This window comes from Ischnura elegans, chromosome 4, assembly GCF_921293095.1.
Source record: "Ischnura elegans chromosome 4, ioIscEleg1.1, whole genome shotgun sequence".
Taxonomy (NCBI): domain Eukaryota; kingdom Metazoa; phylum Arthropoda; class Insecta; order Odonata; family Coenagrionidae; genus Ischnura; species Ischnura elegans.
The window spans coordinates 5,992,812-6,005,952 of record NC_060249.1 but is presented as its reverse complement, the minus strand read 5'-3'; the positions used below and the strand labels follow the sequence as shown (position 1 = coordinate 6,005,952).

At 40.1% G+C, this 13,141-nt stretch overlaps 1 protein-coding gene across 1 annotated transcript in view; it reads right to left on the bottom strand.

Annotated features, from left to right (window-relative positions):
- Positions 1 to 2,771: 2,771 nt before the first annotated feature.
- LOC124157021 (IDLSRF-like peptide) overlaps positions 2,772 to 13,141 on the bottom strand; it is a 90,447-nt gene continuing 80,077 nt past the window's right edge. The window contains exon 4 of the mRNA XM_046531486.1: positions 2,772 to 5,111. Within this exon, the coding sequence (XP_046387442.1) occupies positions 4,918 to 5,111 (194 nt within the window). The 3' untranslated portion in view covers positions 2,772 to 4,917. The remainder of the gene's footprint in view (positions 5,112 to 13,141) is intronic.

The following is a 13,141-nucleotide window of genomic DNA, read 5'->3' as shown; positions in this document are numbered from 1 at the left end:
AAAAAAGTAATAACCATGATTTCTACATTCCATGGCATAGAAACAAAGACCATCGTAAAAAGAGGGAATGAACTCATAAAACCAATAAGTATTACCGATTATAATCAATGTATGGGTGAGGTGGATCTAAAAGATCAGTTACTTCAACCCTACTTGACTGACAGAAAGTGTCCAACAAGTGGCGCATGAAGCTATTTGGAAGACTACTGGATTCGGCTGTATTGAATGCTCTAATAATAATATACTGGGAAAACGCAAATAAAAATGTTGACCATTTCACAATTTGCATCCGGCTAGTAGAGTAACTGTTTCAGAAATATGCCAAAAAGGTTATCCGAGTGCCTGGCCGACATTATGTCGATAGTGTCTCGCTTGACAGGAAGACATTTCATCGGAGGGATCCCTCCCTCAGGAAAGAAACAACATCTGCAAAGGAGGTGTGTCGTCTGCACAAAACATTCCAGGAGAAGAGATAGTGTGTACTGGTGTGAAAACTGTGACGTGGGACTTTGCTTTGACTGTTTTGAGATCTACCACACGAAGCAGAATCACTGAGGCAAGCCATTTTTATAACTGGTATAATCAATGCTGAATGTATAAGTAAATATATTGTAGTTGCTCATTCCCTTTGTGCATGTGCAACTACAATATATTTAACGCCTAGTACTTTATATAAAATCGTGCATTTATAAAATAGTACCACCTACATGAAAATAATACGCAAGAGTTGCTTTGCATTAAAAAAAAAAAGGAAATCCGATTTTTGTCGGTGGTAGGAGAGGAAAATAAATATTTCACCAAAGAATATAACATTAAAATTGAATAAAAAAAATATTTAAATACTTCCACAATATATTGTAGACATTATTTTATACAGAAAAAACTGAAATTACCTAATTTAATGATTAGCTTCAAAGTTATAAATTATTTAGTATAAGAAAACCGGCAATTCCATTTAAATCTCCTCCAACCTTTAACGAGATGGGATTCCTTAAAATCTCCTCCGCGCTTGAAGGGTTAAGCTAGGTGAGGTCTCCTGTTCTTCCAGGCTCTCATTGATCAACATCGCTTCATTATCAAATGTGGCAAAGGCAATTTTAAACTTTGTTTACACTGTTAATCTTTTTTCACCTAATTTTATTCACCAACAGTGGATCCATATCCCACCAAATTGATCCAAATAGGTACCATTGTGTGTATTCTGCACCACAAAAATTCTGATTTACAGGGTATCTTGCAGCTTCTGTTCCCATACGTAATCTGTTTGTCAAAGCACTGCACGAACAACTGACTTTTTATGCACTCGTGCGCACGGGTGCAAAGTTAAATACACCAACGGATGGAGTTCGCCATGAAAAAATATTTGATCCTGGCTAATTCAAATATTTTTCACGGTGAACATTATCCGTTGGTGTATTCAATCTGTTTGTCTTGAAAATGGAATGATCATCATAACTACAACAACATTTATGGAACTGTGTGCAAAATGTTTTCAACTGAGTTTCATGTATCTTTGTTTGGGAGAATAACAAAACGTATAAGTTTTTTCAATGTGAGTCAACCCTTTTTGCTTAACCAGCTGCCAATTATCCAGTTTATAGATTATCTGTACCACTTTTCTTCCCCTTACATGCGGATTTTCGAAGCATTGCGTGAAGATATCAAAAATGATGTTGGGTGTATCTCAAAAAATTTAATATAAATACTATATATTGACCTTTTCCCCTCTATACACATATATATACGTGTAAACCTTTCCTGACCCGGGAGACGACGGCTGTATATTTTCGTGTGAGATTTTCCTAGCCAGGAAAACGAAAGCCGTATATATATATACATTTTCTAGCTCCCCCTTTTAGGACAGTCGTGGGTTTAGGTGGTCTTTGTCTCAGGACCCAACGCTGCGGGGTTTAGGATTAACCCTCGGAATCTGGGAGTAGGTACCCGGACCCCTACTCTTTTATAACCCCTCTTAGCGGTAAGGGACAGCGGTCATACAATGGTTTATCCAGTCAGGTTTCGAAATAAATATATGTTCATTTCTCAAGAAAAATATACTAAGAATTGAATTATTTGTCTTTTCAGCAACGTTTACAATTTTGAAATGAAATTCTACGGTAAATATTAACTTTTATCTCAAGTTATGTATAAAAATCAACATGGAAATTGTTGTTGCATTAAATGCGTCAATATTGGCCTTAGAACTTCGTTTAAAATTTGACAATGCTCAGAAAATAAATGAGGAATTCAATTCAAAGTCTGTAATTTACGTGCAAGCAACAATTATCCATTTGCTAAATACATATAAGCAATATATAAGTTGACCACAAACCAATGCTGCAGGTATGGTCGTAAACTCGGAAAGGAGGGAGCACAACTTCTCTCGGAGTCCGAGATAATGCGAAGTCCCAGCATGGAGGGGTCGAAAAAGGTTCAGCGAGACCCTTCTTAACGAATGCCCTCCAAAAATGCTCCGTACCACGAGAAAGAAGAGTCTCTTGGGGCTCAGTACAGCAGTCATGCTAAGACGAAAACTCCGCCATCTCGAAAGGGTTAATATATGCATCCTTAATACATATTCCACATTTTGAAGTAAAATTTCTACATTCCTGACTACCTAATCCATAATATTCTTGAATGTCCGTGCTTTTCCATTAGCCCAGCATCGCCTTACACACAGAGAGTGGATTGTATTAAAGTTCAAAATCACACCTCAAGTGATGTGCATTGGAGCATTAGTTTATGTGATTGGGAAAATGAAAGAACATAGATTACATACAAATTGAAGGAATTTATTTCCACCTCTCAATAAATAACTGAGGAGTCACAGCAGAAACCCAAGGAATTGAAATTAAGAGAATATAGGGAATTAAATAAATGAAAGAGTTGTCCTGTGGGGTGGTGGAGAGGATGGTTGGTGGTAGGAGGACGGGCAAATTGGCATGGTGCAGCTCATGTTGTATTGGGTGTAGAGCATCCTCGTCATTGCTGAGCGTGGGTGCAGTCAGGTCGTTATCCAGAGGGTGCGCAGTTGCGCCACAGAGTGCCTCATCCCGTCCTCACATCGTTTTGCCTCCTCCTCGTTTTATGCCATCTCTCTCCCTCTCTCTCTTTGCGTGGTGTTTTCCTTTGCATCCGACAGATGGACTCCCATGCGCACGGTACTCATTCATGCAACATGCACTCCGAACACAGTCCAATTACGCCAATCACACACTCACACTACCACTGCAGACTAACTAACAAGACGTCATCTTCGTTATTATGTTATGAAAGTGTATATATATATGTGTGTGTGTATATCATCTGAATCCTCAACATGCTCCTCACTACGACTCCACTTGAGCGGGCACATTCCCTGCCAACAGCAGTAGTCGGTGTTGTGTTCATGGGGGAAGATTACCACGGCAGGGAAAGCGGCCGCACACATTGCTCATCATTGTGTATCATCATGTGACACAAACACATATATCCGAGTATATATGAAGAGACAAACGAAAAAAATTGTTCTCAACATATACTCTCTCTCTCTATTATGCATTGTGTTTAAGTTTTCCCAAAAGTAATTTCCATTATCCTCTTTGTACCATTTCAAAGCTAATCACACGCAACAAATGAACTTAGCACACACTTCAAAAGTGTGTCCAATATCTTCACGCATGGGACGATACGAAATAGAGAGGTGTGATATGTATATTTGTGTATTATGCGTGTGTATATAACCAATTTCATCACATTATCACATACAAGAATAGCAAATTGGGGAAGTACAAATGTCAAATATCGAATTTTGTACAAATGTCAAATATCGAATTTTGTACAAATACATTTTGTATTCACGGACTGAATGTGGCCACATTCACACAGTGTGGTACCAGTGGACAGAGATACGAAAAAGAGGCACCGCCTCTCACCAGATCGCCCAGCTGGATGGATGCAACAAGCCCCACCCTCCCCTCATTCCAAACTAAGCCTCGCTCGCTACGTACGTATATCACAATATTTGAAAAATTGATATGTCTCAATACAATCAGGGGGTTTTGATATGTTTCCAGAGAGATTTGATATGTGTGTGCTATCAGCCCCACCCACCCACCAACAAACAAACAGTCATTGGCCACTTCACGCACAAAACCCTTCCAGGGGACCATCACAAACTCGAGTCAATTGAGGGTCGTAAAGCGTACAAAAAGGTACTGGAAGGCGCGCTTTTTAATTACCTACATCACAAAAAACCATAAAAATATTGGAACTGCTCTGCCTCCCTCTATTCCCAGCAGCAGTTGTCTCTCTTCACTCATGTGGTGCATTGTGGGAGTGGGTGCCCTTGTGTCTCTGATAAGTGTCGCATGGCAAGGTAGGAGGCGAGGGATGGTCTATTTGACGGCCCCATCAACCAGCCCCTTTCGACATCTTCAGATCTTTGATATGTATGCTTGAGATTAGTGCAACATCAGTCTCCTTTCATTGATATGCAAAGATACGCGCAATTCAATAAGAATGCCCAAATTGTATAATTATTATTGATATGTATCATGCCTAGAAGGCTTCCTACCAAAAGTGAATGCCCTCCACATATGTATGCGTATATGCACCATTAAATTTGTAGGAGGTGTATATTTGTTGTAAATATGTATATATATATATGTATATTTATATATATATATTTATGTGATTAAGAATTAAATGGTCATAAAAAGGGGACTGAGGCTCACTGTTTGGACGGGAGGGCAGCGCCACCTGTCCCGCTGGCCTCACTCATCACGCACGTGCGCACGAAGGCCGATCTTCAATTGGCATCGTAATGGGCAGACGGAGCAGAGAGAGAGAGAGAGAGACGCAGTGGGAGGAGGCAAACGAAATGGGGTAGAAAGCAAAAGGGGGAAAGAGAAATTAAATAATCATAATTTTAATTGATTAATCAAGGAATCCCGTGTTGACGAGCTTCTCTAGGAAGAACTTGACGTCACCCAGTTCAGAGTCTTTGATGCCAAGTGACTTGAGCATTCCCAGGTCGCCATTCTCCACTGCCATGAAAACACTGCGCAAGTGCTCCAGGTCTGAGCGCATCAGGTGCAGGGCCGCGCCGAAGTCCTCAATTGTCTGCGACTCTGCAAATGAGCAAGAGAGAGTGTCGTGAGAAACATGGGAGAGGAGTGGGATGGTGTGATGACATGAGGCCTGCAACAGTCATCAGAAGAATTTGGCACGTGGATATGGAAGCAAAAGATTAAGTACTATGAAAAAAATCTTTCCCATCTGGTCGTATTCTGGTAAGGTTACGGAAATTGGAAAGTTGTGACCCACTTTGTGAGTCAATAGATTTCTGATTTATTACCCCTGGAAAAACCACTCACAGAGAGAAAGAATCTCTCCCAAAAATGTAAACAACAATGAACCACACAATATGTGGAAGGGAGGAGCAGCTAAGACATAAAATACAGATAAGTAGATGATGTCACCACATTGGTCTCAACACACTTCAGCATCTCAATGCTTAAGTGGTAGTGTGTCACGTGACTCACATATGATTAGCGAATGGTACACTATTGCTGTGCGTTCGGATGACAAAAAATATCTCAATGACCTTTCATTCACAAATAAAGTAAAAGATATTTTAATACATATATTGTATTTCATTTTGATATGTGACTAACTTTGTCCCAGGCACTGTATGTACAGTGCAGTGCAGGATGTTTAAATTTTCTCACGTCACTGATAAGTGCATATGATGGGTTCATGTGTTTACAGTGAAGAAGGTGCTAGCTGCCCATCCACTATTCTTTTATCCTTACCCTAAGACCTGTGATTGGCTCCACATGATTTCATCATATCATCAATGATTTTCCAAAGGGTTAAGGCCGTCGATTTTGTATCAAAAATATGCTCTCATGCTGAAGATAATCCCATCGGCATCCGGTTAAAATATGTAATACCTTCCAAAAGGGGTAATGAAAGTAGTCAGCGGATGGCATTCTCTCTCTAGTGGTATTTGGTAGTATCCTCTGCAAGCGTCCAATTTTGTGAAAATTTTCGCTTTCGAAGCCTTCATCAGCATTAGATATTCATCCACGATTGGCAGTTCGTGCTGTTTTTTGAATGCCTTTATTTCATTTCGTGACGTCTACACATATTCGAACTCCTCCGTCTGCTTTCGGCACTACTACCATGGGCGCGCACCACTCCGTCGGCTCTTCTAACACCGTTATTATTCCTTCCCCCACCATTTTCTTAATTTCTTTCTCAACCTTATCTTTCAATAGCAAGGGCACTCTTCTCGGCGTAGATACCGCATAGGGCACGGCTTCATCCTCGATGCGAATGACGTAAGGTTTCGGCATTCTCCCCAGCCCACGAAAAAGTTCCTGGTAGTTTTCTTCCGGATGACCAGCTATTATTTATCGCAGCCAATTAAAAATTCCCAGGGATGATATAGCTGGTCGTCCCAAGAGCGCATCTTCAACTCCAATCACCACGAAAATCTCGTCCTCGTACACGCGATCCTTCCAACGTAGAAGTGACCGGAATTTCCTTTGGGCTGCAATCTGCTTCGATTTAGGCCGCGGAGGAATGATGTGGTGCTTTCGAGTTGTATTCCTTTCAGCGTTTTAAATAATTTGGCACCGATGACAGTGACATCCGCGCCTGTGTCGACTTTGAAGAGGATTTTTTGGTTACCGATGACGATTGAGAATCTCCATGGTTCTTCTTCCGCCGAAATGCTTCCCAGAAACAAATGGTCGTTTTCACCCGGTAGCCGCTTGTCAATTTCAGCAACCACCTTCGTTCTGAAAACCGCTGCCCAATGTCCTTTCTTTATACAAAGGGCACACGCAGACTGACGCACCGGACATCGTGCGAAAGCGTGCTGCGGCGTTTTCCCGCACCGTGGACGTTTGCGACCACTCACCTTCATTTGGTCGGCTGTTGAAGTCGATGCCTTCTGGTGCCGTGGAGCCTTCTTCCGCACCGCGTCCACCTCGGATGCTCGTGCTTGCGAGTGGACGGTTTTATCTTCCCCCGAGTCACTCCTTATCAGCGTCTGTTACCTGTGTACGTCTTCTGCCTGCCTCGCCTTTGTAACGGCTCTCTCCAGCGTAAGATCCGGATCCAATTGTAGGGCTTCCGACAACTTGGCGTTCTGTAAACCGACTACCAGACGGTCCCTCACCAATTCTTCACGCAGGGTGCCAAATTTACAATTTTTAGCGAGAATATGCAGATTCCGAACGAATTCTTCCACAGTTTCGGTCTCTCCTTGCAGTCGCTTGTTGAAACGGGCACGTTCGTAAATTATGCTGCTTAAAAAGCGACAAAAACACTCACAATGTGGTTTAAATGGGCGGAATAGACGAAAAACAAGCATATTCGCCATCAAAAATACTTAAGGTCTTCTTAGTAACCACGATGATATAAGCGTTAGGAGAACGTTTTGAATTGAATATTTGCGTAATGGAGAAATATAAAATGAATGACGGATGAACCTGTGAAATATAGCCGGTTTTTCGTATTTTGACCCTTACTCTAGAATCGTAGCTCCTCCCTATCTGATTATGAGGGTTCGAACCCAACAAACTTAAACAAATTAAAACGGCATTAAAAAAAATAAACGGACTGAGACCAATTAATACCAATGCCCAGCCGCTCAAGCCGCTTAATTTCGAAGACATAATCCAAAAAAGCGTGGATCTAATAAATGTTATCACCTTTCAAGCGAGAGAAGGCGCCACAAACGCTCTGTCTCCAAAAATCCAGCATTCGCATATTCCTTGGGGCATATTTGTAAAAATTCGACAATAGGCCTCTGAACACCTATTTAGGTAAAGACGTTTCCGAAAAGTAGGTGTAATTACTAAGCTAAAAGTTATAACAATATGGCTGTAAAGTCATCTATTTTTTTATTATGAGCATTTAAAATACGTCTTACAAGCCATCAAGGAAAAACGTAATTCGCACCGCCGCCATATTGAATGACGTCAGCTCATGCAATAGTGTTGTTCTTAACCACCTTGACCGTGCACATTATTGAAGTTTACAGTGGAGATATTGTGGTTATTACGCCGTATTTTTCGTGTCGTAGTTATTCTTCGATATGTCGCAGCGTAAAGCTTCAAATACTGCATTGTGCCTATGTGCAGAAATACGACTAGAAAGCCTCCAAATTAATATTCTCATACGGTCACCCAAGACGAAGAATTAAGATTATTTTGGATAAGAAAGTGCCGACGAATTTGAATGAATGAAAAAAAATGAATTCTAATATTAACGCATTGTTTATCAGATTTGACACAATCCTATCTTCACCAGTGGAAAGATTTTTCACTTGCTGGCTTTATATCCACTTCGAGGCAGGGCCGGCCTTAGGGCGGGGCGACCGCCCCGGGCCCCGCGCTTTGGGGGGCCCCGCTTTCGTGAAAAAAATTATAATATACGATAGTTTTGAAAACGCATTTTCAAATATTACTGTATTGTTAAGTCCGTGCTAGACAAAAAATAATATTATGAAAAAGGAATAATAATGCAGTAATTTTTATTGTGCTATTGCGTTTGTCAGTACAGTACTGTGTCGTGTGAGTGATAACAACTATAATAACGACGATAGATGGCGTATAGAGTTTAATATTTTAAGTAAAGGGCCCCGCACTGAAGGTTCGCCCCTAGCCCCGCACCTGCTAGGGCCGGCCCTGCTTCGAGGGGATCTCTGTCCGACACTTTTTGAAAAAATTGTATTCCTCAAGGAGACTAATGCTACCATATAGAGCAACAATTGAGAAGTTTTACCTTAAAAAATAAAAAGTATATTCTTAAAACATATCTTTCTCGTGTACTATTTGTAACTATCCTTACGAGCAAAAACAGGTTAAATATTTTTTTTAAGATCTCTTAGTTTCCATACAAATGTTTTTTTTATTTCAACAAGTATTTCAAATACTGTTTTAGATTTCAAACACCCAAGTCACAGGCAGTGGCGCCGACTCCATGGGGCCTGAGGAGGCCCGAGCCCCCACAAAAATTCGTTCAGATGTGAGGAAAAAATGTGTCAGGCTTGTCGATTTTCCCCTGAGTGTCCAGATATCGAGATTCGAGTGATCAGGGCTCTATTGTTGATCATATGACTCTTCTAAAATGCTTAAAAACTTAAAATTCACAATTTTTAAAATTTACCGAGGCAAGTTCCCGGGTTTGGGCCCCCCAATATTTTTTCTAAGTCGGCACCCCAGGTCACATGTATTGTGTATTTCAATTTTGCCCAGCCCTGCTTACATAATACTTGAACTGCTCTCAGAACTTAACAGAACTAGCTATGTAATCATTGCAAGAAAGGCCGTTAACTTCCACCTCACCGTCCTTCTCAAAAACTCGTGCTTCCACATAATAGGTTGTGCTAGGAGCGCATACGAGCTCGAACGATACATTCGTTTTGATTGTGCATAATTTGCACTCAACCAATGGCAGTCTAAACAAATGTTTAGATTGTGCCAATAGGGAAATTGCATGCTTTTTATAAACAATATGCTGATATACTACAGTAAACACTTAGTACCGCAATATACTTTTTTCCGCTTAAAATTCAGTTTATACACTAGAAATTGACTCCCATAAGTCTCCCGAGTTTCGCGGGCTAAAAAATACCGCCCCCACTAATCTTTGGCCGTGACGTCATAGTTCAGTAGGAGTCCAAGATCCAAGCCCAAACTGCAGGTTTGGAAGAGCCACGTTGCGTTTAAAGGAGAACATGGGTAAAGTAAGGAAAAATTACAAGTGGTGCATTGTTCCTCTGTGCAATAACACCCCAGAAAAAAATTTCGTCTGTATTCCCACGGAGGAAATTAGAAGAAAAGCCTCGATGCATGCCGTCTGTCGGGATGAGCGTTACGGAAAAATAAGAGTATAATAAACGGATTGATAAACCCGTGTGCTATGTGAGCGAAGATAACTTTAATGTAAATAATTTTTCCATATTTCATCGACTGAATAACTTGAAACTGAGATTTTTCGATAATTCGGCCACCGTAGAATAAAAACTCAACTTCTCAACAAAAATCGATATAGGTGTTTCTCGATGGTTGCAATGGGCTCAAATTATTTATGGCACTTATTCAATTTCACTGACGGAAGGACATAGAAAATTCCATGATGTTTAAAATCAAGGGAGGAAATATGAAAATATAGAGCAACGCGATCCTCATGCATTCGAGTGCCAGCCAAGATGACAGCGTTTTCGTCTACTGTCGGTGTCAAAATGATGTGCCGCTGTACTTTGCAAATTTATATCCTGGCTTCACTGCATGCTATAATAATGAAATATACGTCATTTTAAAGGAAATTTTATCCTAAATTCTGATTTATTTTATTACAAAAAAATTCAAAAATGTAGACACGGCCAGTGCAATAAATGACTCCGCGCACCGAAGAATTAGCCGTTTTGTCAACTTCATTAAATTTGCAACTCAACCCAAGGAAAACTACAACGTCTACAGCATTCATCTTCCACATTAATTTACACTCATCAGTGCGGATTAATAAAATGGCTTTTGGGTATTTTTCGAACTTATATTTTGTTATAAATTAATGAAAATATTTAAACATTATCTTGTCCCATAAGTTTACCCCGAAAGATAAAGAAAGTTGTAAATGGAAAAAGAATGGAATCCAGAGGTGGTCACAAAAAATGAATCGCAGCATTCTTTGATTTTATTCTACGCCGTTGCTTGCTTTTCAGAAAAAGTTGAGTCACAAGAGGAATGTTCCGCGGCCCTTGATTTGGAAACTGTGGAGATAGAGGAAGACGTGTGGATCAGCAATTTCCATTTAGTTGGTTGTCAGGATAAACCAAGGATCCATTTAAAGGTTGTCAGGCCATCGTATAAAGACAGGACTGATGTGCACCACAGGGGAAATGGGGTGTTTGAGGGAAAGTCAAACTCAAAGTTGCCCAAAGAATGTGCAGTTCTATGTTGCTCTTTCCCCAGTTAAAACCAAATAGAAATTGGATTGGGATGATATTTTCACCACGGGTTCCAGTGATAGTGAGAGTGCAGGTGATCATGGTCATCGTCGAAGGTCATCCCTCTAGGATTTCTGATACGGAGTTTTTAAGTGACAACCGATCGCAATGACGATGAGCTCGCCTGTTGAGTAGGTTTCAGATATATCGTGAGAAAAGCTCCCAAAATGTATTAAAGACTCTGTTTGGAAAACACTCACATTTTAATGCTAATTTAGGAAGGATTTCATTACAAAAGTAACTTCTTAACACCTGAAGACGTTGTGTTTATTATATTGATCGAGGTGCGATTGACCGATTCTTTCTGCAGAATAGGAAGTGTCTTCAGGGTTTTTGAGTCACAAGATGGTAGATTGTGTTGGAAGTTCGTCTATATTATCGCTACTAAATTGAAACATTGATAGTCTGGCTTCCTCAGAGCTTCCTGTCGCCCTCCAGGCAAGGCATTTTTAAGTTGAAAGTATCATCGACAGCTTCGAGGTGGAAATAAGTTCACCATAAGACTCTCTACCGGACTGCCAAAAGAATACACATTTCACATGAGTATACGCTTTCGCCAATATTATACGCAAGTCTCACTTTGTTATGAACTATAAAACATTTCAGATGCACATCAGCTACCTTTCCATTTCTCGGCATCGACTTTCCGCGCCGACTAAGTCTACAGTTTCACTAAAATACCCTGTTATCATGATGGAATCAGTAACAGGAAGCTTGCTAGTATCAGCCTAGGAATAACCATGTTCCTTCATCTTTACGCAATCTATCGCTTTCAATGGAGGAGAAATAGATCAAATAATAGCCCTGAAGTCACATTGAACAACTCTGATACGTATGCACTTCAATAAATTAATCATTACCACGCCGTCGCTGGTATTCAAGTATGCAACCTCTACTATGGCCGTGCCGGCGTGCCTCCTCGTACTGAACTATGACGTCATTTTTCTACCAGCCAATCATCGGGCGTTTTCGATTCTCACTTGCATTTGAAAATTCTCGTGAACTTTGATGCATTAAATATCGCAAACCACGTCATAAAATAATAAAAAAAACTTTCACCGAGGTATGCAAACATATATTTTTATATAATTTTGGGACTATTGATTATATCTGAAATACATGCAAGTTCCCTATTATGGCGTCGTCAGCGTAATCTTCTCGTCCGGCCCTAATTAATATAATTTCATTGTTAAATTTCATAAACACATTTAATATGTATTTTACAAGAGCTGGTGATATTATATTTCCATAGCTATGCATCTTCACTCCCCGGCCTTCAGCATGCACGTAGCAATTTCTGTTGCTTATGTAAGTAAACATTGCTGCCGTTGTAATTTTCGGCAAGTTCCCGGAGTCAGCCTTGGTGAAACCCGGTTCCGTGGCGTTTGTTTTGTACGATAAAACCTCCGAAAGATATATAAGAAATAAAACCTCACTTAAAGTCGTTAAATAAACCGAGAAATTTGGTGATAATGCGCAACGCCACTGGATTTCCCACGCGATTGCATGAGCTGACGTCACTTTCCGGCTGGCCAATGGAATTACGTTTTGAAGTGGGTGTGTTTTTGGAACTGTTTCGGTCATTTCTTTTGTAAATTCTTAAGAAAATATGTGAAATAAGTGCGTTAAAGTGGTCTTTATAACAATTTTACTATATTTTACGATTTTTAGTTAGTATTTGAAGGGATATTAAAATTTTGTCCAGAGACCTATTCATACACATATTCATCTATTCATAACTATAAAGCAAGAGATGGCTAGATGAACGCGGTATAACATGATATATAGCTATCACCTGGCCTTCATTTTATTTTCACAAGCTGCCATAAAATTAGCTATTCTAAAACCTGTTCTTATTTTTAAGGCGAGAGATGGCACTAGGAACGCGAAATATCGTGGCACAAAAATATCACCAGGCACGCAAATTATTTATACAGACTGTCCCAAGGGTCGTGTGACTTTTTTAACCTGTATTTTAGTAACTTTGCATCGAGAAAAATTCATGAAAATTGGCAAACTTATGGGGAAAGGTCCTAAGTTTTGTTGAGTGTAAGCAAAATTTTACAATTTTGAACTTTTGACCTCATAATGTGGGTCCAAACTACAATTTGAATTTGCCTTATGGGGTTTCAA